The sequence below is a fragment of the Meriones unguiculatus genome, chromosome 12, assembly GCF_030254825.1.
Source record: "Meriones unguiculatus strain TT.TT164.6M chromosome 12, Bangor_MerUng_6.1, whole genome shotgun sequence".
In the NCBI taxonomy this organism is placed as follows: domain Eukaryota; kingdom Metazoa; phylum Chordata; class Mammalia; order Rodentia; family Muridae; genus Meriones; species Meriones unguiculatus.
In genome coordinates, this window is record NC_083360.1 from 458,938 (window position 1) to 482,633 (window position 23,696).

General features: G+C 42.2%; 1 protein-coding gene across 6 annotated transcripts in view; it reads left to right on the forward strand.

Moving 5' to 3' along the window:
• The window catches only part of Rfc1 (replication factor C subunit 1), a 74,235-nt gene that overhangs the window by 27,635 nt on the left and 22,904 nt on the right, over nt 1-23,696 (forward strand). For 5 of the 6 annotated variants that reach the window (XM_060365270.1, XM_021640669.2, XM_021640670.2 and 2 more), the window contains exons 5-12: nt 4,510-4,742; nt 5,251-5,328; nt 10,604-10,681; nt 11,805-11,892; nt 13,828-14,108; nt 17,056-17,163; nt 20,092-20,271; nt 23,020-23,124. In XM_060365270.1, the coding sequence (XP_060221253.1) occupies nt 4,510-4,742; nt 5,251-5,328; nt 10,604-10,681; nt 11,805-11,892; nt 13,828-14,108; nt 17,056-17,163; nt 20,092-20,271; nt 23,020-23,124 (1,151 nt within the window). The remainder of the gene's footprint in view (nt 1-4,509; nt 4,743-5,250; nt 5,329-10,603; nt 10,682-11,804; nt 11,893-13,827; nt 14,109-17,055; nt 17,164-20,091; nt 20,272-23,019; nt 23,125-23,696) is intronic. The other variant, XM_021640671.2, reaches the window with a different exon arrangement.

Sequence of the window (23,696 nt, forward strand, 5' to 3'; positions counted from 1 at the left end):
AATTTATGTTTTCTTTCATTTCATGTGTAGTGCCTTCTTGAATGTCTGTGCACCATGTTTGTGCCTGGTGCCTGGAGAGGCTAGAAGAGGGTGGCAGATGCCCTGGAGTTTCAGATGGTTGTGAGCTCCAACGTGGAGGCTGGGATTGAACCTGGGTTCTCTGTAAGAGCAGTATGTGCTCTTATCTGCTGAGTTATTTCTTCAGCCTCCAAAAATTGAAATACAGAATTTCAGGTCTTTTTCTATTTGAAGACAGGGTGTCATGTGGTATGTATGTAGCCAAGGATGATCCTGATTCTGATGCCCTGCTTTCACATTCCCAGGGCCCTGTTTATGTGCTTTTGGGCTGAAATCATTGCCGCTGTGCAATGCGGCCACAGTCTTTAAAACCAGCACTTGGAAAGCAGAGGCAGGTGGTTCTCTATGAGACTACATAGCAAGTTCCAAGCCAGCTACGGCTATATAGTGAGACCCTGTCTAAACAAACAAACAAACAAAACCCACTAAACCAAAACTAGAACAAAACCCAAAAATTCATTTCATTTGTTTTTCCTTTTTCCTTTCTTTTTTTTTTGGGGGGGGGGCAAGATTTCTCTTTGTAGCCTTGGCTGTCCTGGACTCACTTTGTAGACCAGGCTGGCCTTGAACTCACAGAGGTCCACCTGCCTCTGCCTCTGGGATTAAAGGTGTGCACCATTGCCTGGCTCATATTAGGATTTTGTGTAAAAGAATCTAAGTTTAGGGATTTTGAGCATGGGTGATATATTTAGATTAACATTATTTTAAGTTCAATGAATGTTCTGTTCCCTCTTCTTGTAGCCATATTGAACAAGTTTGTGTATTTAAGCACACATTTATTTATTTGGGTATACATTTATGCAACCTGCTTTTTCATTATTTAATGTCTTAACTTGCCTGTTCTACCTCTCCCCATAGGCTGCTCAGTCTTGAGTGATTTCTTAGTGCACATACAAAAAATAAAAACCGTTTGATCATTTTGATCCTTAAGGGATTAATTGGTAACAAATCATGAGACTCCTGGCTTCCTGAGCAATTTTGTTTTACAGGTTATATGTAGAGATTGTCTGATTTAGCACACCCATGAGGTGGGATCCTTGCTGCTTTTCCATTCATGTAATTAACAAGTATTTTGAAGCCCTAACAAGTAAGCCTTTCTCTGCCCTTCCAAACCAAGACGGCACCATAGGATTTGACTCAAGAAGCGTTGAACAGGTACTCGCACACACACTAGGGCTGTGTACACCAGGTTCCCTACTTAGACTTTACTGCTGCTAAGTAAGTTATTTTTAATCTTTGTAATGAAATTTCTCTGTTAATAGGATTTTGGTATGTTCCAGACCAAAGGCAAGACAGTGCTAGGACAGTCAGGTCCATCTGCAGAGGCCAAACTCTCAGCAGTCAGAGCTCTAGAATTAGATTTGTTTTTCCTGCTTGGCTTGTAAATAGGTTTTATTACAAACCTTCACATTATTCCTTTCTTGTTCACGCATTATCCTTCCAAACAAATGAGCTTGTCTAACTCAGAGTGGCAGAGCCATCTCCTCTCCCAGGCAATTCCTTTACTCTTGTTGGAAAATGCTAGTTTACTTGGCCATTGTTAGCACATTTGAGATTATGTTTTCTATAAATAAAAATAAATGGCATTTTTACAAGGAGACAAATATCCTGAAGGAAAATTTAAGTGCGTAGTTGCCTGTGATCTTCAAGTCGTTGTCAGCAGCTTGACTTAGATCTGTTCATCAGGGTTTGATTATGGCTTTTGGGGAGGAGAGAACAGCTTGCCTTTGGCTTCCAACAAAGACAGAAACAAATCAGCTTTATTAGGAAATGAGGAATGTTTCACCTCTGTACTTTGTACAGGGTTGCAGAATGCTTTATTTTTTTTCTAAATGTTTTTTATAAATTATTTATTTGTAATATTTTGTTTATAAATGTTTGCTGAGGATGGCCCAGCAAAACCTGCTAAGGGATTGTGTCTTTGCAGGAGGCCGGTTACTTGGTTGGATTCTTTTTGTCATTTTTCTAAGATGCTGTCTCTGTATGGCCCAAGCTGGCCTGACCTCAGTGGATTTACACCTGCCTCAGCTTCTAAGTGCTGGACTTACAGGGCTGAATCACTATACCTGACCATATAGTTTCTGTTGCCTTTCTTCTACATGATATATTGATGTGGCCTTTGAAATACTAAAGGCTAAACAGAGTTTAAGACAGCTAGTTAATGTAGGGACAGAGTTATTCTTTCTCAAGGCAAGGTGACGTACAGAGTATTATGATAGTTAGGTTCTCATCACTGTAACGACATACTTGGCTCATAATTTCAGATATGTGGCTACTTTGTTTACAGCTGTCCCCCTGCCATCTCAGACAGGGTTTCCTGCGCAGCCCTGGCTGTCCTGGAACCAGGCTGGGCTCAAACTCAGAGGACCACCTGCCTCTGCCTCTCAAGTGCTGGCATTAAAGATGTGTGCGCCACCGCTGCCCGGCTAATAATGTTCATGGGCTTTTTTTTTTTTTTTTTTTTGGTAAAGATTTATTTATTACACACACAATGTCCTGTCTGCATGTACAACTACACACCAGAAGAGGGCAACAGCTCTCATCATAGATAGTTGTGAGCCACCTTGAACTCAGAACCTCTGGAAGAGCAGCTAGTGCTCTCAACCTCTGAGCCATCTCTTCAGCCCCTGTATGTGGGCTTTTTAAAGGAATAATTCTTTATGATTTTTTATGTTTGAATATATGTGTACTGCATGTATGTAGTACCTGCAGAAACCAGAAGAGGGCATAGGAGCCCCTGCAGCACAATGGTTAGATAATTATGAGCTTCCATGTAGATGCTGGGAATGGAACCCTAGGTTCTCTGCAAAAACAAGTGCACTTAACCACTGAACTGTCTTCTCTCTAGTCTCATAGGCTTTTGCCAAGGCAGTACATCATAGTTTTGAGCATATGTGGTAGCTGGGGAGATGGGGGTGGTGTTAAGATGCAGGAGACAAAATGCATTTCATAAATGTGTGTGTATGTATGTCTGGGTGCAGTGCCTCAGAGAGTGAGTGGAGGTTAGAACACAGCATGTGGGAGTCAGCTCTTTCCTACCAGCTGGGTCTCCGGGATGGAATGCCGCCCATCAGGATTGGCAAGACACACTTGTATCCAGGTATCTCCCTGGGTGCTGGAAATGTTTTTAGGATATACAGTATAACAAAAGAAACAATTTAGGGTCCCAAATGAATGGTTAGATAATTGTTAGACCGAGTCTGAACTCATCACTTCTGTGAACTACGCTAGTCAGCATCTTGTCTGGAGCTGTAATGGCTCGTGAGTGAGCTCCCTATCTTTGCCTTTCCCCTCTAGCGTCTTCTCCAGAGGACAAGATATACCTGGAACGTGACGCTATGCTACTCAGGCTTCTGTGTTACAGCCCAGGTTTCTTTCTGACACCTAGGAAGTCCTATAGGATTTGACTCCTCTCTGCAGCTGCGCTGCCTTCCGCACACTCACAGTGAGGCTTGGTGCCTGTAGTTCACATTATCTGACTGTTCTTGCTAAGAGGCACCTCCCTCACAGGCTCGATGCCGATGTTGCTTTATCCTGAGAGTTTCCCTAACCGGGTATGTTAGGTCAGACTAGTAATCTCAGCGTTGGTAGTGGCAGGGGTTTGAGTTGGAGGTCAGCCCTGGCTATGTAAGAAGGTCGAGGCTAGCCTGAACTACATAGACTTTGTCTCAAAAACAAAAGATTGAGGAGCCCTGTGGTGGTGGCACACACATTTAATACCAGCACTTGAGAGGCAGAGGCAGGCAGATCTTTGAGTTTGAGGCCAGCCTGGTCTACAGAGTGAGTTCCAGGTCAGCCAGAGCTACATGAAGAAACCCTGTCTTGAAAACTCAAAAAGCAAAAGCCAAACAAATAAACAAAGGAAATAAAACCCAAGGGATTGTAGCTATGAGGTAGAGTACTTGCCTGGTACATGCAAGGCTTTGAATTTGATCTCCTGAGAACAAAAGAACATCTCTCACCTTTTTGGGCATTTTCTTTTTCCTTTTTTTTTTTTTTCTTTTGGCAAGTGAGCCTAGGACCTCATATGTGTGCTAGGCAAGAACTCCTTAATCACTCCTTACTCTTCTTTCTTGTTTTACTTTTTCTTCATGCAGTTTGAAAATAAAATGTGTGTGTATGTATTTATGTATGAATGTGTTTGTACACATTTACATGGATGTATAAAATGATTGCATTTGTGTTTTCCTGTAGATGACAAGTTTTATGAGGTCAGGGTATGCACCTTTACTTTTCTTATCCCTTTAGTTGTGCCCTTGGTGCCTGCTGGGTAATGAGTGTGTGCAGCATAGGCCTGCCCCTCGTGGATGTAGAGTAACTCTTCAATTCAGAAACTAGGAAGAAAACTCAAGTTATTACTGTTTTTAAAGCTGATAGAAATGGTTACTTTATATAAGACCTATTCTTTATCAAAAATATCTTTCATTTAAGATGAAGACGATGACTTTGTATGTAAAAAGGCAGCTTCCAAATCAAAAGAGAATGGAGTATCTACAAATAGTTACCTTGGAGCATCAAACATGAAAAAGAATGAAGAAAACACTAAGACTAAGAATAAACCTTTATCACCAATAAAACTGACACCAACATCAGTGCTCGATTATTTTGGAACGGAAAGTGTCCAGAGATCTGGTAAGAAGATGGTGGCAAGCAGGAGAAAAGAGGTGAGTGTTCTGCATGCACATGAGACTGTGAGGGCTTCTGGGTGTGCTGGTGTGCACCTGTGTTTTTACCCCTTGGACGACAAGAAGATCATTAGGTTGAGGTCAGCCTGGGCTACATAATGAGACTACCTGAAACAATAGCAAAAACAATGTTTGGGATTGATACCCATCACAGATACCAAGGATAGGGAAACCTTGTGCCATCATTCTTTTATTGATTTGCCAATATTATAGGCCATTTCACAAACCAAAGCATTAACCTATAGCGTGCATGTGCACGTGTGTGCGCACTTCTCTTGAACACAGCGACAGAACAAAGTGAAAGCCACCTGTCTGTAGGTGTTAATGAAATTGCCCATTATCAGAACAGCCATAAACCTGACTTTGTGGCTGCTGTGGATTGTGGCCTCTCTCTCACTGATATGTTTAGTCAGGTGTTGCCAAAAATAAGAAATTTATTTTTAGCCTGATTTATGCTTGCCTTTTCTTGATTTTCTTTGGAATACAGTCTTCTGAAAACACAGATGACTCCCGATTAAATGATGAGGCCATCGCCAAACAGTTGCAGCTTGATGAAGATGCAGAGGTACTGCCATTCCACTTACTTATTAATAGCTTGATGTTATAACTTGGTACTTATTTTAGTCAGGCAAATCGTCAAGGTGGTTTTAGTCTTTTTCTCTTTTTGAATAAGGCCTTACTGTCTGTCTGTCTATCTATGTAGCCAAGGCAGGGCTAGAACTCTCTGTGTAGGCCAGGCTGGCCTTGAACTTACAATTCTGCCTTAGTTTCCTGAGTGTTGGCATTACAATAGTGCACAGCCATGCTTAGCTCAAGATTGTTTAATTCTTCTATTTTGAGCCTCATTAGAAGTTCCGTGTAAAATTAAAATAAAGTATATGGGAATATAAATTTCTGTAAAAGGTAATTGATGAGACTAACAGATAATTAGTTATGTGAAAGTTTTGAAGTTCTGTGCATAGGAGGCTCCTTATTGCATTTGAAAGGATTTCATTTGCTCCTGTCTCTTTTTGCCTTCACACTTCCCCTTTTCCATGGCCTTAGTAATGGTATATGCTGATGACTTAGAAGTCTGTGTGATTCAGGATATTTCCTTGAGATGTAAACCTATATCTGACAAGGATTTATTGATCACTTATTGAATGCACTGCAGTAGGTAGTTGGTGATTACAGTTTACATAGAAAACAAAGGAGGGTTATCAAATGCCAGAAAGTTGCAGGCATGGTGAAGAAAGAGTGAAGCATAGTTCTGGGGTGTGTAGGGGATGCACTGTGTCGGAAAATGAAGCCCAGTGAGCCAGTGCTTGGGTGCTCAGATCCTCACTGAGCACAGAACAGCAAGTGCATGCCTCAGGAGGAGGAAGTGTGCTCAGGAGACCAGGACAGCTGGACAAATGAGTGAGAAGAAAGTTATGAGGTGACTTGGAGAAATGGCCCTCAGCAAGTCCTGTAGGTCACAATGGGTCTTTGATACCCAGGAAAAGGACTTTGATTGGTCAGAACTTCAGATTTAGTTTCTGTGAGACGGGACATCACTGGAGTTTTTAATGAAGTGATGTGAGGTGGTGGGTCTTAAAAGTACACTGGCTTCTGTAATGCATACAGGGTAATTGAAGTAGTGGACATGAGCAATAACAGACCAGCTCAGAGACTGATAAGGCCTAGCAGGTGGGAAATGTTGGCTTATATCAGGTTGGAAGTGGAAGAGAGGGTGAGAAGCGACGCGAGAGCTGCTGATAGATTTGAAGTAAGGAAACCTGATAGCTGGATGAATGGTGATGCTATATGAACACCAGAACACAGGATACAGAGGCTGTTACTACAGAGAAGCTACGAGTTCTGTTATGAGGGCTGCTGAGAAGGCTTACTGAGAAGCCTTGCCACCTGAATTTCATCTCTGGGCCCCAGGCACAGGCAGAAGAAAAGTTGTCTGGGCTCTACCTGGACACCTATGAACACACACATAATACTAAAGAAAGAGTTCTGTTTTTACAGTTGCAGATGCCTGGTAGACTTCTGGTGAGACACTGAGGAGTTATGGGGGGGGGCAAGTCTGGCACTCAGCTGAAGCCACGGCGTTTGTGTGGCTTTTAATACTAGTATACTTGTGTGACACCTTGGGGAGAGAAGGTAAACCAAAGAGGAAAGAATGGAGCTGGGTGGTGGTGGCAGCGGCAAACACCTTTAATTTCAGCCTTCAGAGGCAGGTGGATCTCTTGAGTTCAAGGCCAGCTCGGGTTTTGGGATAGCCAGAACTGCACAGAGACCCTGTCTCAAAAAACCAAAACCAAAACCAACCAACCCAACAAACAAAACAAAATTCCCCAAACAAACGAGGAGGAAGAATGTTTTTGGATTGAACGCTGGGGTGCTCTAAACATTTAGAGCTGAAGAGGAGGCTCTAGCCGAGGAGACTAAGAGAGTGTGAATGAGTGAGGAGAACTGATGTTTGCAGATGCTGAGTGGCGCTCAAGGGAATGCTCCGCTTCTGAAGCTTCACATTTAGGGTTCTGTTCCTTAGAGTTGCTGTCTTTTCCCCCTGGACTCCAAAACTGTTACAGTTTATTGAAACTGTGATGTAAATGCCTTCTAAGCCAGCTTTCAGGTTCTGCCCCAGGGCAGGTTCTGACTTTGCTTGTTGTAGTGCTCGTTTCCTTACCCTGACACTTCACACTTGGTGTTCTAAAAATATGCTTCAGCTGGGTGTGGTGGTGCACACCCTTAATCCCAGCAGAGGCAGGCAGATCTCTAGAGATTTCTAGGCCAGCCTGGTCTAGATCTCTAGAGATTTCCAGGCCAGCCTGGTCTACATAGTACGTTCCAGGCCAGCCAACACTAGGTAGTGAGATTCTGTCTCAAAACAGTAACACTAAAACAAAATATCTTCCTTGTCTTTGGTTGTATCTAGTTATATTATTTCTAACCAGGTGTTCTGATGACTCAGCACAAGTGGCCCAGGTCAGCTGTGAAGCTGTCCTTAGGAATCTGACTTGCCTTATCTGCCCCAAACAGTAGAGGGTTATCTAGTTCTTTCCAAAGAACCCAAGGGTATCACAGGCCCCTGTTTTCCCATTTCTGTCACATTCCTTTAGCTCTTTGAGTAATTTATTAATCTAATGAAAGACTTAGGTGTTAATAATTGATAGTCTTTCCTGGTTATCCCCTAAGAGTTCCATCTTGTTTTACCTTTCTTCATTTATGGTAACTCTATGTTCATTATCTAATACTCAAGTCAGTATATTAACTGCCACATTAAGCCAGTTACATTAAACATTCTGTTAAGATGAAGGGTTCTTTATTACATGCTGTAATCAATCACCAGTAATAAGTCTCTTCTCTCTCTCTTTCCCCCGAGATAGGGTTTCTTTGTGTAGCCTTTCTGTCCTGGAACTAGCCCACTAGGCCAGGCTGGCCTCAATTCACAGAAATCCACCTGCTCTGCCTCCTGAGTGTAGGGGTCAAAGGTGTGCACTACCATGCCCTGAATTTTCTTTCTTTTTTTCAAGGCAGGGTTTCTCTGTGTAGCCTTGGGTGTCCTGGATCTCCCTTCATAGACCAGGCTGGCCTCGAACCCACAGTGATCTACCTGCCTCCTGAGAGCTGGGATTAAAGGTGTGCACCACTGCCGCCTGGTAATGAAAGCATGTTAGTTCCTCTTAAAACAGCTAGAATCTTTTCCCTTACACTACAGAGTGTGGTAATGTGGAAAAGTGATGTCAAGTTCAGAAACCCTTAGAGGCATCCAGTAGAGTTTGCAGCTCTTTCTGTGATTGATTTTAGCAGTTAGGTGTGTAGTTCATTTGTAGAGAAGAAATACTAGTAAAGGGAGCATGTAAGGGTACCCTGTCTGCTTCATTACAGCCCAGCTTTGCATGGGTTCATACATTTGGGTTTTTTGTTTGTTTGGATTTTGGTTTTTAGAGACAGGGTTTCTCTTTGTAGCCTTGGCTGACCTGGACTCACTTTGTAGACCAGGCTAGCCTCAAACTCAAGAGATCTGCCTGCTTCTGCCTCCCTGAGTACTGTGATCACAGGTATGTGCCACCACGCCTGGCTCATACACTTGAATTTTTTTTTTTTTGGCTACTGGGGATGAAATGCAGGGTCTTGTACATACTAAGCATGCGGTCTCTACCAGTGAGCTACTTTCCAGTGTAACTAGTTCATTCTTTACCAGGAAGATAGTTTTTAACTATCTCTTTTTGCTATCTCAGCTTTCAACTTTCTTTTCAGACTGGGTTGATTTTTGCAGACTTTTCCTCTTTGAATAATATAGGCTGGTCAGTTAGGTTTACCAGTGCACATGAAATGTTAAGTTATAATGAGAAGCCTATTTCATTGTTTCACATTCAGTTCTGTTTTGCTGAAAATACAAGCATTTGTTAATGATAGATGCTTCTCATGTCTGTGTGTTGATAGAGGTGTGACAGTAAAAAGGGTGATGGTACTTGTGTGTTCTTACTCTTGTACACAAAGAAAATAGATACCTTTCTGTAAATTTTGAGGTTATTTTATATGTATAAGTGTTTTGCCTACATGTATATCTGGACCACATGTGTGGCCCGTGTTGTAGAGCCCGGAAGAGAGAGTAGGATTCCCCTGGAACTTGAGTTACAAACGGTTGTGAGCTGCCTTGTGGGTGCTGGGAATTGGAGTAGGGTCCTCTGAAGAGCATTCACTGCTCTTAACTGCTCAGCCATCTCCCAATATTAAATAAAAATTTAAATTTCGTAGATTTACGGTTTGTGTCTCATGGAGGTTGTCTTTCTTACAGATTGAGGTATTTAGAAAGAGTTATTATTTTTAATTGTAGGTGTAGGTGTGTGTGTGTATGTATGTGTGGGTTAGTCCTTGTGAGTGCAGTCGCCTGTGGGGTAAGGGCCGGCATGTCTCCTTGGAGCTGGAGTGGCAGTTGTGAGCCTCCCAGCATCGGTCCTGGGAAGCTGAGCTGGGTCCTCTGCAAGAGCAGTGTGTGCTCTCAACTGCCAAGCTATCTCTTCAGCCCCTTAGGTTCAGGTTCATTCCAGAGATGCTTCTAGAGGGTAAAATACATGTAAGTAGCCTGGGTATGTTGGACACACTTTTAACCCTAGAACTCACGAGGCAGAGGCAGGTGGATCTTTGTGAGTTCAAAGCCTGGTGTACACAGCAGGTTCCAGACCATCCAGGACCTTGTGATGAGATACTGGCTTCCACAAAAGGTGGCTGGGAAGGGGATAAGCCAGGCATGGTGGCACATGCCTTTAATCTCAGCTCAGCACTTTGTAGGCAGAGGCAGGCAGAGCTCTGTGGCCTGTCTGAGGCCAGTCTGGTGTACATAGTGACTTCCAAGCCAGCCAGGGCTGTATAGTAAGACCCTTAAAAAAAGAAGAAAAAAAAGGGGGATGTGTGGGCTAGTGCTGCCTTTGTAGAGGTCATTCTGTAGACCAGGCTAGCGCTGAACTCAAGAGATCCACCTGCCTCTGCCTCCCAAGTGCTGGGATTAAAGGTGTACACCATCACTGCCCAGCAGAAAAACAACTCTTACAGGTTGTCTTCTGACCTCTTCATGAGTGCCATGGCATGAATACCACATATACAGTAAAGAGATAAAAATGTAATAAAGAAATACATTTAAAATATGGCAGCTTCATTATGCTGCAGATCTAGAAGTGCATAGTGTGTAACATAAATTATGATTTAGTGAAATAACTTTGTGATACTTGACTGTTAATGTTTAGTGCGAAGATGTCATTATTTTTAGGAAGTTTTTCTGGTTTCTTCTAAACATACTAACCACACATTTAAAAGCTTTTAGGTACAAAACCCAAAGCATCTCACTATGTTGGTGCTTTTTACAGCTGGAGAGGCAGTTACATGAAGATGAAGAGTTTGCTCGAACGTTAGCCATGTTGGATGAAGAACCCCACACCAAAAAGGTAGTATTATGGTATTATGATGTTGGATTGCTTACTTGCGTATGAGTGTGTGTGTAGGCCAGAGGTAGACATCAGCTCTTGTTCTCCACCTTAGCTGAAAGTGGAGCTTACCCTTTCTTGTCGGTTGGCTGAGGAGTGAGCCTCCAGAGCGCTCCTGTCTCTGTCCTCTGCAGCGTTGCAGTTACAGCATGCACTGCCGTGCCTGGCTTTCCCATGGTGCTGGGGATCAGAACTTGGGTGTCTATGCAAGTGCAGTGGGTGGGGTGACTAACTCATCCTGCCAGCTGAATTGTTTCAGGTTAGTGTGTGTGTGTGTGTGTGTGTGTGTGTGTGTGTGTGCATGGAAAACTCAGTCACAAAGTTATCCTTTCTGAAAGGTTTCAAAAAATAAAGCAGAACTTGCCCCACAGTGAGTTTTGCCTTTATTCCTTATCAGAAGGGATTTTTGTGTGTTATTTCAGAGTACTAAGTATCAGTTCCTACAGAGGGCAGGTTTAATGAACAAAATACTCTATTCAGGAAGAAAAATCTCACTGTTGCACTTTCATTTTCTCTTGAGAAAGTGCTCTTTTATGCTTTTGTTTTTTGAGGACGACTTTGCTATGTAGCTTTGGGTGGCCTGATACTATATAGTCTGGATTGGTTTTAATCTTGGCAATCCTCCTGGCTCAGCCTTTAGCTGCCAGTGTTGAGATCAGGACATCAGCCTCCACTCTTGGCTTCTCTTTTATTTTTCTACTGGGCTTTAATTTATTTTCATTAAAATTTTTGTTTGTTTGTTTTTATTTTCTATTCAGCTGTGTAACACGATATTAATAGTGTTAATATAAAAGAAACACTAACAAGGTTTCCATTTCCAGTTTAGGAGACGGGGATGGAACGAGATGTTTTATTGAAAGACTGTTGTAATCTTTCATCTATTTTCTTATCAGTAAAATTAAGTAATAAAACATTTTCTTTAGTGTGGTAGTGTTTGTGAATAAATGAATGGCAGTTATTATAATGTCTTGCTGATTTGGAAGGTGACCCTTAAACTTAAAATTTTAATCTGTTTTAACAGCAGATTTTATGGTACTGGTTTTCCTGTTACATACTACTTCTGATGCTTTTTAAACTTGTTTAGGCTCCAAAGGACTCTGAAGAGGGAGAATCATTTTCACCTTTCCAAGCTGATTTAAGCAAAGCAGAAGAACATAAAAGCCCTAATAAAGGTAATGGCTAGCAGAGGAATTGAGAGCACGTACTCATCTCTATTGAAGAGAATACTTGGTAACTTTGCTTAAACATTCTTTTCACTGATTGTTGGGTGGACATTTCAGAGAACTGTGAGAGTGTACTCCATTTAGGTAAAGATGCTCTTAGGCTTCTTAGGTAGTTCTGCTTCAAGGCTCTGTCAGAGGTTGGACCCTGCCATAGTGGAAACCGCAGGCTGTTTCTAGCCTTTGAGTGTTGGCAGCATGGCACACTGGAGCATCTCACTGCTGGTGCCCCGTTTCTCTAGAGGGCACTGACTCCATGAATGTGGGACCCATAGAGATGGCGGGCTGATTTACAGCCACAGTCTTGTCAAATCAGACCTCAAAATTGGCTGTGTTTTTCTGTTGAACACGTGTTTCTTTTGCACTATTGTAAAGTTGAACAGTCCTAAGTCAAAGATCATCTGTGCTTTGAAAGCTATGTACTAGCTGGTGGAGAATGTCCTTCTTCACTTAGTGTCATGAAAAGTGTATTTAGGTATGCTCGACTCGTTAATTTCTGAGTATATTGCGGTATGTGGATTTTGGTGTGTGAAGATCAAGAAGCAAATGCCGTGAGCCTTTCCTGTTAGAGGTGGTGTCACAGAGTTCGCCTCCTGATTGTCCGTACCATCTGAAGCTCTTCAGATTATCTTGGCTGGCCTGTTCTGTAATGGTCCTGAGACTGAGCCATCTACTGCTATAGTCACTCTTGCCTTTTCTGTTTACTTTCAGTACTAGGGATTAAACCTAGGGCCTTGCACATGCTGTTTAGTGCTCTGTTCCTGCACTGTGTTCTCAGCCCTCTTTCTTTTTACTTTGAGATAGGGTCCTACTGGGTTACCCAGGCTGGCCTTTAATCATTCTGTACCTCAGCCTTAAAGCTGCAATTTTCCTGCCTCTGCCTTCTGAGCAGCTGGGATACAGACTTGTGGCCCAGATGCCCACTCATTATCTATGAAAGGTTTCACAACCCATGTGGGTCCCCATGTCTATGGGGACTCAAGCTTTTCATGCAAAAAGTATAGCATTTGCATATAATTTACAGACAGCTTGACTTCCAGTATGCTTTAAACCATCATTAGATTATTTCATACAGTATAATGCTATGTAAATAGCATGCTGTATTGTTTAGAGAACAGGGATCAGGATAAAGTGTACATGGTTTGTGCATACACAACTAAAATATTTTATGTAAATGGTTGTATGCTTGAGTATGGAGCCTGTAGATGTGAAGGACTAATAGATGATCTAGTTAAAGAGGAGGGAAATCTACGTCTGTAATACCTTTTGGCCTTGATAATTCAGGATTGGGGCTTTTGTGCTGCTTCACAGAATTCTCTGAAATGTATTCAGGCCATTAAGTTTTGTCTCTAATTCTTATATCTGTGGAATGAAATCTTTGTTTGTTCACATGTTGGATTGAACTTGGGCTTTGTGCATTGGTGGACAGGTACTGTATTATTGAGTTACATCCATATCGTTCAGTGTTGTTTACAATAATATATTAAATAGATAGTTTAATTTAAAAGGACAGCTCTCTTAATTTTCTACTGGTTACAAGAGTATTATGTAAATAAGTTTAAAAAATAAGTATGCTATGTGAGCTAGAGCAGTAAATGTTTGGAAAGCGTGTGATATTTTGTGGTACTAAAATCACATTGTTAAAAGTTGAAAAATAAAAATGTTGGCGTTGGCCAGGCAGTGGTGGCACATTTCTTTAATCCCAGCTCATGGGAGGCAGAGGCAGGTGGACCTCTGAGTTTGAGGCCAGGCTGGTCTACAGAGTAAGTTCCAGGACAGCCAAGGCTGCACAGAGAAAACTTGTCTCAAAAAAAAAAAAAAAAAAAAAAAAAAAGTTGGTACTGGATTCTCCAAATAACAGTCATTTTTTTTTCTTCTTTGTAAAAGCAGAGCATTTCTTAAATGAAAGGAAGACCTACAGTCCTGCTAAGCCTGGCAAGGGTGGGAGGTCAAAAGCTGCTCCGGAGCCCTGCCAGTCATCAGCTCATCAGAGGAAAGCCTCTTCTTCCCCCAAGGCCAGTTCCAAGCTAGCACTTATGAAAGCAAAAGAAGAAAGCTCCTACAAAGAAGCAGCATTGATGGCCACAAAAAGAAAAGAGAGTGCTATTGACCTTAAAGAAGAGAAAAAAACTCCTAAGAAAACCAAAAGTTCTCCAGCTAAAAAAGAGGTAGGAAGTTTTGAAAAGTATGTGCCAAGAATATTCACTGTTAGTATGCAAAATGAGCCAATCTGTATTGCTATTGTATATGAGAAATTGCTCAGATTCATGCATTATATTTTATAATCTTCACAGTAACCTTGGAGATATTTACTCTGTTATAAAGAAACAGGCTAAAAGAGTTTAAGTAGCTTCCCCAAAGTTACCTACCTGTGGTCCTCAAAACCACAGAAAGAATACTCTGTTTTCAGCTATATGTAAGAAGATAATGGTCTTTCTGAACCTCTAGTTTGGAAGCATTTTAGATTTATAAAGAGAAACCACAGTTCCTTCTTGCCTCTTAGACACTTAACATTAAAGGCAGAGCTGGTCTTGAGCTCTCTGTTGACAAAGTAGCAGTGTGAGCACTGAGGCTTCAAGCAGTCTGGAGCCAGTTTTTGATCATAGCCCTATTCTGAGCAGATGTATGAGCTGATCTGGTGATGTCTCCATGTACGCATAGAAAAGAGATAAGGATATGTATTAGGCACCAGCAAGGTGGCTCAGTGGGGAACCGTGCTCTGTAGGAGTTCTTTTTTTTTCCATGATGATTGTTTTATTTTTTATTTTTTTTATCAGTTACATTTTATTAACTCTGTATCCCAGCCGTGTCCCGATCCCTCATTCCCTCCCAGTCCCTCCCTCCCTCCCTCATCTCCACCATGCCCCTTTACAAGTCCACTGATAGGGGGGACCTCCTCCCCATTTATCTGATCCTGTTTTATCAGGTATCTTCAGGACTGGCTGCAAAGCCCTCCTCTGTGGCCTAACAGGACTGCTCCTCCCTTCGGGGGTGGGGAGACCAAAGAGCCAGTCATTGAGTTCCTGTTAGAAATAGTCCCTGTTCCCCTCACTTTGGGAAACCAATTGGTTACTGAGCTACCACAGGCTACATCTGAGTGGAGGTTCTAGGTTATATCCATACATGGTCCTTGGTTGAATGTCAGTCTCAGAAAAGACCCTGTGCCCAGATATATTTGGTTCTGTAGGAGTTCTGTCCCTGGGACCTACATGGTAGAAGGAGAGAATGGCTCCCATAATTTGTCCTCTGACCTCCACACATGCTGTGGCATACATACCCTCCACCCCAGTAAATGAAATAAAATTAAAAAAGAGACATGGGAATGGTTAATATATAAAACCATTTACAGCAATGCCTGGGATGGGAATAAATGATATACATGTTTCAGCTATTTTTATAATTTATAATTGGCATCTTGATTTGCTCCAAACTTTTTTTTTTTTTTTTTTAAACAATGCTTAGGTACTGAGATAAATTTCGAAAACCCAAACGGTGAAAGGATGCTTTTTAAAAGCCTCCTCCCCACCCCAATCTTGGTGATACAGGTCTATAATCTCAGTAACTTGAAAAGATGGAGCCAGAAGAATCTCAAAGTTAAGGTCTGCCTGAGTACAAAGTTAGGCCCTCAGAACCACAAAAAGAATTTTCTTTGTCTTCTGATATATTTTAAAAGATAATGGTCTTTTTGAACCTCCAGTTTGTAATCACTTTAGATTTACAAGGAGAAGCCATCATTCCTTCGTGCCTTTTACCATTAAAGGCAGAATAGTGTCTATTTTAACTGCTCATCACCATTCTGTATATGGGTTTATATGTGTGTGTACACATAGAACCATGAAATGGTGATGATTTTGAAATAATTTTATTTGTGGGGAATGCTCATAAATATGCTTGAAGTGTCACTTAACTTTTTGGCCCCAGATTTTTCTTCACTGAGTATCTGTCTGGTGGAGTTTTTTTCTTCAGGTACACTGAGTACATGGGCAGTTTGCAGAGGGCGACTATTTTAGGGGAAGGAGGAAATGAAAGTTTAAAAATTGATCTGTTATTTTTATGATATTTTTTAAAGTTGGGCTAGAAATAACTGAGAACCTGTGTTTAAGTAGTTTGGGGGGGCACATCATAGTTCAGTAAATTCAGTTGATCTTAGATAACTCTGACAGAGTAAGTGCATATGCTTCATTTCTTTTATAGCCAGGTATGCATACCTGTAATCCCACACCCAGGAAGCCGAGGAAGAAAGGTTGATTGGTCAAGGCCAGCTTCTGCTACATAGTGAGACCTTGTTGCAGAACAAATGAAGAGGCAGGCAGGCATGTAGACAGTTCAGAGTTGTTTTTATTTCAGACTTTTACAAAGTAGAATTGCTATTACAAATGGATAGCATTTCCAATTGGTATATGGAACTGTCTTTTGAAGCTTGTTAAAAATACGGCTTCCCAGGGCACATGGTCTAAACAGCTATAATTTGATAAGCCCTTCTGTAATTTGAGTAGACCTTTGAGTGAGTTGAGAACTATTGTTAAGTAGGATTGGCCCCAGATATGATGATATATGCCATTAATCTCAGCACTCAGGAGGCAGATGTAGGTAGATCTCTGAGTTCAAGACCAGCCTCGTCTACATAGTGAGTTCCAGGCCAGCCAGGGCTGCACAGTGAGTCCCTGTCTCAACAGCAACAACGGCAACCACCTTGGATCCTAGGATCAGTTGCAATAGTTTATTTAGCTCATAACCAGCTGAACTATCTTATTGGTTACATTACTTATTTGTACAAAATAATATGTTGTCTATTTCAAGAGGTTTGTTGTTACTTGTAAGTTATAAGCAATATAAAATAGGAGTTGGAAAAAATAACGACGTGGTGTTATAGTTCTAAAATTATTTAGGCGGCCCCTCCCCAATATACATGTCCCAGACACACCCAGTATTTCTGAATCAGAAACCTGGAAGTAGATATTTTATATATACACACACACATATATACACATACATACATACATAAATATGCACACATACACATGTATATGTATGTTTGTATAAAAAATTATATATAATTCTTTCTAGGCACATTTTAATTTTATGTGACTTTATTTTCTTTCCCTGTACCCAAAGTCTGTAAGTCCAGAAGATTCTGAAAAGAAGCGCATTAATTATCAAGCTTATCGAAGCTACTTGAATCGAGAAGGTCCCAAAGCTCTGGGCTCCAAAGAAATACCCAAGGTAAGATTCATGAGGAGTGTGCTACTCTATAAGGGCCCTGCCTCATGTCTGGGTATGCACTCACTGCCATGTCAGCAAAATGTTAATAAACCAAGAGAAGAGTCTCTGCTGCCATTTTATGAATTAGAAGTTTTATTCACATTGTGACTCGCTGGTGGACACTTAGACATTTTCCTTTATTTAAAACAAGTAGTTTGAGAAGGGTGGGCTTTTCCATGCACTGGTGTAAGACCAAGGTTTTTTGCCTTCATGGGACTCAGAGCTTAAGGAAAAGCATGGTGGTAAATGCATTATATTTGATAGTAGTTGTGTAATGTGCCATGAGAGGAAAGTCCCAGGTGCCCTTAGAGGTATAGTAGAGAAAAATGTATGGTCTAGGGTGGATCATTGAGATCTGTGGTTCTCAACTTTCCTAATGCTGCCATCCTTTAATAAAGTTCCTCATGTTGTGATGACCTCAACCATGAAATTACTTTTGTTGCTACTTCCTAACTGTAATTTTGATGTGGTTATGAACAGTAGTGTAAATATCTGATAGGCAGGATCTCTTGTATACCACCCCTGTGAAAGGGTCATTCAAACTCCCAGAGGGTGGAGACTTGCAGGTTGAGGACCACTGCTTTAGACAACAAAATTGAAATGGGGATTTGAAGAATTGAAGAGGCGTCATTAGGTGTGAAGAGGTCGTGATGGCATGGGATCGTGATCATATGTGTGGCATCTTTGAAGAGAAGAAGGAATTTGCATGGGATATTTGAAGAACTCAAAAGTACTGTAGTTGGTGCAGACTGACCAAGGACTGAGAGTGGCTGAAGCAAATAGGGACATAGTTTGTAGGGCCTGACGTTCTGGACTTCTGTCTAAAAAGAGGTTTCTTTTTTGTTTTGTCTTTTTAAATTTAGTTCTTTGCTGTTGTTTAGATTTTTTTTTTTTTTTAAATTTTACATGTATGGGTGGCTTACCGGCATGTATGTATGCTCTATGCATGTCTGGTACCCTCAGAGGTCAGATATTCTGGACCTGCAGTCTTAGATAGTTGTGAGTTACTATGTGACTGAGTGTTATGATAGGTCATGTTGTGAAAGTTCCAACAGAAAGAAGAACTGCCCATTGCATGTAGTAATGTGAATAATGATGGTCCTTCAGGACCTCAGCAGGAACAGGGAGTAAAACTGATGCTGTGGCTTGATGGAGAACGGGCTGGCTCTCTCTTGCTGGCTTTTGGGACCCTTTTCCTCATACTGGGTTGCTTTATCCAGCCTTAATACAAGGGGAGGTGCCTAGTCTAACTGAAACTTGATTTGCTCTAAAACCTGGGAGGTTTTCTGAAGAGAAATGGAGGAGGAGTGGATGTGGGGAGGGGCAAGGAGAGGTGGTTGGGGGGGACTGACTGGGAGGACAGGAGGAAGGGGAAGCTGGAGCTAGGATGTAAGATGATAATAATAATAATAATAATAATAATAATAATAATAATAATAATAAATAAAGAGTATGACACGATAAATGCATAAAAAAGACATAGCTATTTTTGATAAGTGTGGTTGACAACTAGAAATGGAGAGTGGGATTTAAGGGAAAAGCTAAATGTTTTTGAGGCAGGCAGTACTTAAGATATGCTTTTGCTGATGGGACAGATCTTCCCAGAAAGGTAAGGATAACTGTACTGTGGGACTTCTGAGAAGGGAGGAGATATATTCGGTATACATGTAAATTTAATTTTCATTTTGCTTGGTACACATGGCTGCATAAATCCCTCTACTGAAGGGTTGGTGGCTAGTGGGGAGGGAAGGGCCTGGAGGAAGAGGGCAGCCTTTCTCCTGCACACGATGGAAAACTGAGAGACTACACAAAGTGCCTGTTTGAGAGAACTTGTCTCTCAAATGGTGTCTTAGGGTACTGCTGTGTTTCTCTAACAGCAAGGCTGTGAGGGAATGCTGAAGAGGTTCAGGCTGCTGGCAGTTTTTTGGAGTCAGAGCTGTAGAGGAGTCCTGTCCAGGTCCAGAGGGCAAGCACTCAGGAGACAGTAGGCTGGACTTTGAGATGCAGGCACTTCTTGAGGTGGAGTTTCCCAGGGTGATTTGGAGTCTGTTGAAGATTTAATAATTTATTTTAGGCCTGGAAACCAAGGGACCGAATAGCCATTTTTTTTTTCCTTTCTGAGTGAATAATAACTATTCTTCCCTTCCTGGAAAGGTTCTTTAGGTGGAGGGGAAATGATCAAGCTTATGCTGAAGCATGCTTTGAGTTTTGTTTAGCTTCTTTTTAAGACTTTTTCATCTTTACCAGTCTCAATTCTATTCAGAGTAATAAGGAACATGTCACATGTATAATAATCATTTTGCTTGGCTATATAAGTTAGCTGATCTATTATAAAAACTAAAAGATTCTATAACCATACAGAGTTTCAGTTCAGACTTACATGGGGAGAAGCCAGGCCAGCTCTTAGGTTACCAGTTCTCTTTCCAGTGGGGATGAGTGTGCGTTCCTGCCTTTCTGTCTGTCTCAGTTTCTCAGCTTTCTGTCAGTGGGGTAATCTGCAGAGGGAGTGGTGAGAGCTCAAGCTTGTGTAAGCTGGCCTTGAACTAGCAGCAGGGGCTTCAGTGGGCGGATTACATTGGATTGTTTACCAAAGTTAGGAAAGCTATTCACTGATTTAAATATGGACAGTGGAGACTAGCACGAGTGGGTAATTTAATCTTGCTAACAGTATGTTCCTCCTCATTCATTTGATATCTGTTAAATGTTAGCCTCATAGGAACCATCCAGGATATACTTTGAGGTTCTGCTGTGATTTCCTAGCCAGGTTTCATGCTGGGGTTGTTTATGATGTTGAGTGAGAAAAGTCAGCTTGTTGCAGCTTGGCTGCCAAATATTCTTTGGAAAGCTACCCTGTAATTTCTTTTCTGCTTGAACATTTTGGTTTTGTAGGGAGCTGAAAATTGCTTGGAAGGCCTGACATTTGTGATCACAGGCGTGCTGGAGTCCATTGAACGGGAAGAAGCCAAGTCTCTAATTGAACGTTACGGGGGGAAAGTCACAGGAAATGTGAGCAAGAAAACCAACTACCTCGTCATGGGCCGGGACAGTGGACAGTCCAAGAGTGACAAGGTGGGTCCTGCTGGCTCTTTCCACAGAGGTGCCTGCCTGCCGTGGCATGCACAGTGTGGCTGTTGTGGTAATGTCCCAGCCACCGTTTCAGTGAGCAAAGAAAAGGAGAAAGCTGCTGCAGATTTGTCTTACACCATATACAGTGCTATCGGCTAGGGCCACAGATTTTTTATTTTTATTTTTTTAATTAAAAGCATAGTTGCTGTTTATTTGACTCTCTTTGTATATTTTAGTTTAAAACTGAAAAAAAAATTTTTTAATGTAGAAACAAGCAGTTTTATTTTTTTACTTTGAAGTTTTCTGATATATACTGCTATATACTCCGTGTTAAATTTTATTATTGGAAGCTGTGTGAGGAAGAAGCAGAGGTCTGTGGGGAAGTAAGAGGACACCTGGCTAATTGTTTTCCTTGCCCCAACAAGAATTCCAGAGCAATCACTTGGCTGTTGCAATAGCTCAGGAACTTTAACCCAGAGAAGCCACCACTTCTCTCAGCCTTAGGGGCATCAGGCACGTTGCCTTGTGCTTGTGAGTAGCTGCCTTCCCGGCAGGACGAAGAAAGCAGTGGTGACGGTCATTGTGGCTGGGGCTGGTTTTGCAGGCTCGAGTGCCACCTCACTGGTTGAAGAGGACAGGGCTTCTGACCAGGTGGGCCTGTGCAAGTCAGTTTCACTTGGACACACTGCAGTCCTGCTTGTCGGAAGGTGCTGGGGAATGACTGCCACGGAGTCTGACGTGAGGATGGTGATAGCCTTGTTCCTTTCTAGGGCAGCGGAGGCAAGTTAGCACAAGAGCAGTCCCGCCACACCCCACTAGTTTGCACTCAACGCCTGTGTAGGTTAGTTTTAGTCAGTTCAAAGCTAGAGACGTTTTGGAAGAGGGAACCTCAATTGAGAATGTGCCCACTAGATATGCCTGTGGTGAATTTTCTTGATTGATGACTGCTGTGGAAGGGCCCAGCTCACTGTGTGTGAGCTGTTGGTCCTGGGTGCTGTGAGAACGCAGATTGAGCAGACTGTGAGAGGTGAACCAGTGAGCAGCACTCCTCCATGGTCTCTCCATGGTCTCTCCATCAGTTCCTGCCTCGAGGTTCCTGCCCTATTGGAGTTTCTGGCCTCCTCCCTGTCCTCAGTGACGGACTGTGCTGTGAAACTTTAAGCGAGTTCCCTAAGTCGCTTTTGGTTATGTGTTTTTTCATAGCAATAGGAACTGTAACTAAGGTACCACTCTTACGGAGCTTGCTTGCTTGTTTGTTTGTTAGTTATTTGATGGTGCTAGACATTGAACCCAGGCCCTTGTCCATGCTAGAAAGGTGTTCTACCACTAAAATACGTCTTTAATCCTTGGTTCCTTGCAATAAAAAGAATCTTGCCAAGCCATGTGGTGGTGGTGCCGGGTGGTGATGGCGCACACCTTTAATCCCAGCACTCAGGAGGCAGAGGTAGGCGGAGCTCTGGGAGTTCGAGTCTAGCCTGGTCTACAGAATAGAGTGAGTGCCAGGATAGCCAGGGCTACACAGTGAAACCCTGTCTTAAATAACAACAACAACAACAACAGCAACAAAGGATCTTGCCATATTGCCTAGGCTGGTCTTAAACTCTTGGTCCTCCTGCTTCTGGTTCCTGAGTACTGGTATTACAGGAGTGCAGTGCCATGACTAACCATCTTCTTTCTAGCTACTGTCTGTATTTTTTGAGAGTTTTGCTCTGTAATCCCAGCTGGCTTCAAAGTCTGTATCCCTCTGCCTCTCAGTCGTTTTGTGTGTCTGTGTCTCAAATGCATGTGCCTGCGCCCATGCGTGGGCACACGTGTGGTGGCCAGAGGAGGGCGTTAGATGTCTTTCCCTCTTCTCCACCTCCTATTCCTCGAGAACGTCTTACTGAACCTGGGGCCAGGTTGGTGGTCAGGAAGCCACCTGTGTTTCCCCCTTGCACAGGCTGTAGCTGCAGGTACATATGCGGCCACACCCAGCTTTTTAGGTGCCACTGGGGATTTGAACTCAGGGTCTTTTGCTTGTGCACCCAACGAATTTAGCCACACCCTAGCTCCCCAATTTCATTGTTCTTATTTTTAGTGGTATTTTTTAAAAATTAAAACCGTATGTAAAGAATTTGTAAATATTTTGTAGTGACATTATCCAGACTCAAAGTCTATATATACATCTTAGAGGAACTTACATACAGTTCCAACTGTGCAGCTTCATGCTGGACTTTGTACTTTTACCATCAATTATATTTTTAATGTACTTCCCCACACATATAGACCAAAAAACAGAAAAAACAAAAAATCAGCAGCAGAGTTAAAATTAAGAAAACAATGAGCCTTATAACTTTTTTTATGATTCATATATCCATTATTGGATTTCATCCTTAATGGTAACTTTCTGGTGATTTTTTTTTTTGGTTGGGCTTTAGCAGGTAAGAGCACTTGTTGCTCTTAGAGAGGACCTGGGTTCCATTCTCAGCACCCTCATGGCCACTCACACAACTTTCCATAATTCCAGTTTTAGGGACTCTGAAGCCTTCTTTAGACCTCCTTGTATACTAGCTACACTCATGGTATATAGACATGCACATGAACAAGCACATGTGTAAAATAAAATAAATCTTAAAAATAATAAATTCCAGTGTTACTTATTTACAGTGTGGTTCTTCGTCTACCAGTAGTCCTTAAAATGACTTTTCCTCTACAGAAAGTAGTAAGTAATGCTTTGGATGCAGTTCTGATGACTTGTACTTTAATCAACAGGCAGCAGCTCTGGGAACAAAAATCCTTGATGAAGATGGCCTGTTGGATCTGATTCGAACTATGCCAGGCAAGAAATCCAAGTATGAAATAGCTGCTGAAGCTGAGGTGTGTACCTGGTTTATTGAAGTGGGTATACAGGACCTCCTGGTCCATGGAGATGCGTGAGAGAGAGATGGCACTGTTGGCTAGACTTCAAACTGCCCTGTGCCACGGCGAGTTCACTCTTTTGACCTGGAAGACTGTCTTTAGTATTTCTTTGCCTTTCAGGGGAGGAGAGAGGGAGGATGTCTTAGTTAGGGTTTCATTGCTGTGAAGAGGCACCATGAGGATAGCAACTCTTGTAAAGGTAAACATTTAATTTGGGACTGGATTATAGTTTCAGAGGTTTAGTCTATTATTCATGGCAGAAAGCATGGCAGCATGCAGCCAGACATGGTGCTAGAGAAGGAGCTGGGAATTCTGTCTTGATCCACAGGCAGCAGAAGGAGACTGTGTACCACACTGGATCTTGTAGCTTGAGTGTAATAGAAGCCTCCCCCTCCCGCCCCCAACCCCCCACAGACCACACTCTAACAAGGTCATAGCCCCTAATAGTGCCACTCCATGTGGGCCAAGCATTCAAAACACATGCCTCTAGGGGGACTATACCTATTCAAACCACCATGTTATACTCCCTG